Here is a 3793-nt window from a genome sequence, read left to right on the forward strand (position 1 = left end):
ATCATAGTTTGGTGATCGTAGACATGTTTTCATTTTCTTCAGCCTCAATTTGAACTTGCCAAGGTGTAATTGATGACCCACATCTGGCTTAGTTTTGACTGCTGATATTGAACCGCTCCAATTATTCCTCTCACAGTTGTAGTCAATCTGATTCTTATGCAGTCCATCAGGTGAGGCCAATGTGTAAAGTCGCCATTTGTGTGTTGGTTTTTTCTTTGTTTTTTTTTTATAAGCAATATGGTTTTATTCAATTACTTTGGAAACAAAACTCCCAAAATGCCTGAGCCCAAAACACATAAAAATGGCCAAAATATACTTTAAAACAATAGATTTGAAGATCATAAGAGTTTTCTCTGTAACATGAATGCTTTCTGCTGGAGCGTAAATTATAAGCAACACTCAATTACATTAAGGCAGTTGATCACACTGGAGCTGACCTGGAACGATGCCTGGGCCAACCTGTTTGAGGTGGCAGAACTGCTCCTTGGTGGCCTAGCTGGGTTTCCCGGCAGAGGCAGGCCTGTAATTTGCAGGTAGGGAGCCATCCCTGCCTGTCCTTCACTGCTCATTCTGCTGGCCCTCTGTGACAGAGATGGACACGGACCCCTGGCCTTTGTTCACATCACTGATGCATATCCACTGTCCATCTACCGACTCCTTCCACAAGGTCACCTTATTATCTCCACCGGAGACAGCCAGGATATTGGCCGTGATGGACCAGCTCACGTGCCACACCACATCGTTGAACTTGTGCAGCAGTTTAGGGGACCATGTACTGCCTGACGCATCATCACAGGTCCAGATGAAGACATGCCCATCCTGGGAGCAGCTGGCGATGACGCTGGTTGGCAAACCAATGGAGGGGGCCCAGGCCACGTCTTGAACCCAGTCACTGTGTGCTTCCAGCTTCTGCTCCTCTTTCCACTGGCTGTTCTCCTCCTCCTTCCACAGCTTGGTAAGATTATCACAGCCACCAGATGCAAACTTCTTGATGTAGTTGGGTTTCTGTCCTGATGGTTGGTCTATGAGGTTTCCGGGCACAACTGCAGGCGCCCAGCTGACAGCATTGCAACCGATCGTGTGGGCATTGCTGATCTTCTTCACGTCCCACTGGCCCTCGCCGGTGTAGGTCAGCAGGGAGATGGCCCCATCAGAGCTCCCACAGGCAAGGATCAGGCCGAAGTCATGCGGTGCCCAGCAGATGGAGTTCACTGAGGAGTCATGGCCTGTGTGCTCATGAGTCTTCTCCCAGATGCCATTTTCCTCCTTCCAGACGATGACTTTGCGGTCATACGAGCAGGAGGCCAAGACGTTGCCATACATGGGGTGTGCCCAGGCCACCTGCCACACAGGGCCCTCATGGCCCCTGAGGTCAGCAATAAGGATCTGTCCCCCGTTGCGGACGTCGAAAATTTTGACAGATCTGTCTGACGAGCAGGTTGCCAATCGGGTGCCGTAGTAGTCCATCTGGGCATCATGAATCATGTCCTCATGCGAGGTGTCCACTGTGTTGATTACTGACACCATGGCTGGGGCGAAGGTGGCTAGAGACCAGCAAGCAACCTCCTGTGTGTTGGTTTTTTAAAATTTCTTTTAATGAAAATTTACAGAGACTTTGGATTTCCATTCATTTATAGGTGCACACTATCCTCCCTGCCAACCCTTCTCCCCCTGTTTGTTTTCTCTTTAAAAAGTAAAAAAAACCCCAAAACACCCCAAACTTTCATTTTTATACAATGCCTCTCCTAGTCCACTTCACTATGCAGCTCTCATTCTAGACACTTGTCATGACAATAATATCTAATAGTATATTCCTTCTAAACAGTTCTCTCCCTCATCTGTTTCAATGCGGTATACATTATTTATCTCATAGTTTCCCGCCCCCCCCCAACTCCGATCTCAGTCCTGCTTTACAACAGTGGCACTATGCAGTATTTGTCCTTTTGTGACTGAGATATTTCACTCAGCATAATGTCCTCCAGGGTCACTCATTTTGTATAATATTTCATGAGTTCCTTGTTTTTCAATGCAGCTTATTCCATTGTGTGAATATACCACAACTTTTCTCTCCATTCGTTTGTTGATGGGCACTTGGGTTGTTTCCAACTCTTTGCTATTGTGAACAAAGCTGCAATAAACATGAGTGAGCATGTATCTGCTTGGGTCGCAGTTCTGGTTTCTTTAGGGTATATTCCCAGTAGTGGAATTGCTGGGTCAAGTGGTATTTCTATTTCCAACTTTCTGAGAAAGCTCCATACTGCCTTCTAAAGTGGTTGCACTATTTTACACTCCCACCAACAGTGAATATGGGTTCCAATTTCTCCACAACCTCACCAGCATTTGTTGTTTGCTGTTCTGTTAAATTTTGCTATTCTTACTGGAGATGATATCTCATAGTTGTTTTGATTTTCATCTCTCTTAGAGCTAGGGATTTTGAACATTTCTTCATGTGTTCTTGATCTGAAGTCACTGTGCCAGAAGAAGGTTGGGCAAATGTGCGAGTGGATACATGTAGGGTGGCTGTACTCGCAGACACACATGGGGAGGAGGGCGTGCATGGAGACCTGTAAGAAAACCAGGAAGCCTTGGTTTTCCCTTCGAGAACTGGATCTGCCACCCTAGTCAAGCTTCAGCTGTCTCACTCCCTCCTGCTTAAGGTGAAGAGGTCCCACGTGGTCTAGCAATCTCCTCTTAAGTACCTCCCTCAAATTCCCGCTGTCCTGCTTGCTTCTGTCAGGTGGGTCCCATTGTGGCTTGCTGCTCCCCTCTGAGGCTTGCTGCCCCACACTGGGACTTGCTGCCTCCGCTGAGGATCACTACTCCCCACTGAGGCCTCCAATTTGATTATGTTAGTAATAGTTCTCACTCAAATTCCATCTGTCCTGCTCGCTCCGGTGTGCGCTGCTCTGGTGCACCACCATTGCATTTTAAAAAAAAACAAAAACTTTGGTCATTCTATTTCCAGTCTCATTTCTGTCACCACCAAGTCCATAGTTTCCAACTACTATTCTTTCTTCATTGTTTCCACTTTTGAATTCCAGTCACCAATTATCATTAATGCATCTTAACTGCATGTTTGGTCAAATTTGGACTGTAATATTTGGTAAAAAATCTCAATTTCCTCCTCTTTGGCTTTAGTTATACGAGTATATGCTTGAATAATAGTCATATTAACAGGGCTTCTATGTATGCATATTGATAATGTCCTATCACTCACCACATTGTACTTCAGGATAGAACTTGAAATTGACTTTTTTTACTATGAATGCAGTACCATTCTTCTTCTATTTTCCATTCCCAGCCTAGTATAATATGTGATTTATCTTATTCAATGTGACCCAAACTAGTCCATTTTATCTCACTAATGCCTAGAATATCGATGTTCATTCATGCCATTTTGATTTTTCACAATTTCTCGTATTTCCACATTCAACTTTGTGTATTCCATGTTCCAATTATTAAAGGATGTTTGCCACTATTTTTACTTATTTTGATTGACTTCCAATCTGGACTCTGCTTCTGTCCATGTTCCCCTACTGCTCATAGGGTTTTAAGACATTGATGTCAATCTTGCTTCCTATTCTTTCTCAATCTGTGAGCACTACTAAAACCTGTTCACAATAGATGACCCTTGTGGCATTTAAAAAACTAGTGGCATAGCTTCCAGCATCACAGCAATCCACAAGTTACCTCAGTACAGAAAACTAACAAATAAGAGTTGTATTTATTAGAACAAAGTATTCTCAAGTACAAAACCCAATAATTTAGTAATTTACCCATAATAGCAATTCAA

General features: G+C 44.1%; 1 protein-coding gene across 1 annotated transcript; it reads right to left on the reverse strand.

Moving 5' to 3' along the window:
• Positions 1 to 558: 558 nt before the first annotated feature.
• On the reverse strand, positions 559 to 1540 carry LOC102854683 (protein SEC13 homolog). Its single transcript, XM_006902188.1, has one exon. It carries the CDS (start codon positions 1525 to 1527, stop codon positions 559 to 561), a length of 969 nt encoding a protein of 322 aa, XP_006902250.1. The 5' UTR covers positions 1528 to 1540.
• Between the last annotated feature and the right edge of the window lie 2253 nt (positions 1541 to 3793).

This window comes from Elephantulus edwardii, unplaced genomic scaffold (genome assembly GCF_000299155.1).
Source record: "Elephantulus edwardii isolate Elephantulus edwardi_28Jun2011 unplaced genomic scaffold, EleEdw1.0 scaffold00378, whole genome shotgun sequence".
NCBI lineage: Eukaryota > Metazoa > Chordata > Mammalia > Macroscelidea > Macroscelididae > Elephantulus > Elephantulus edwardii.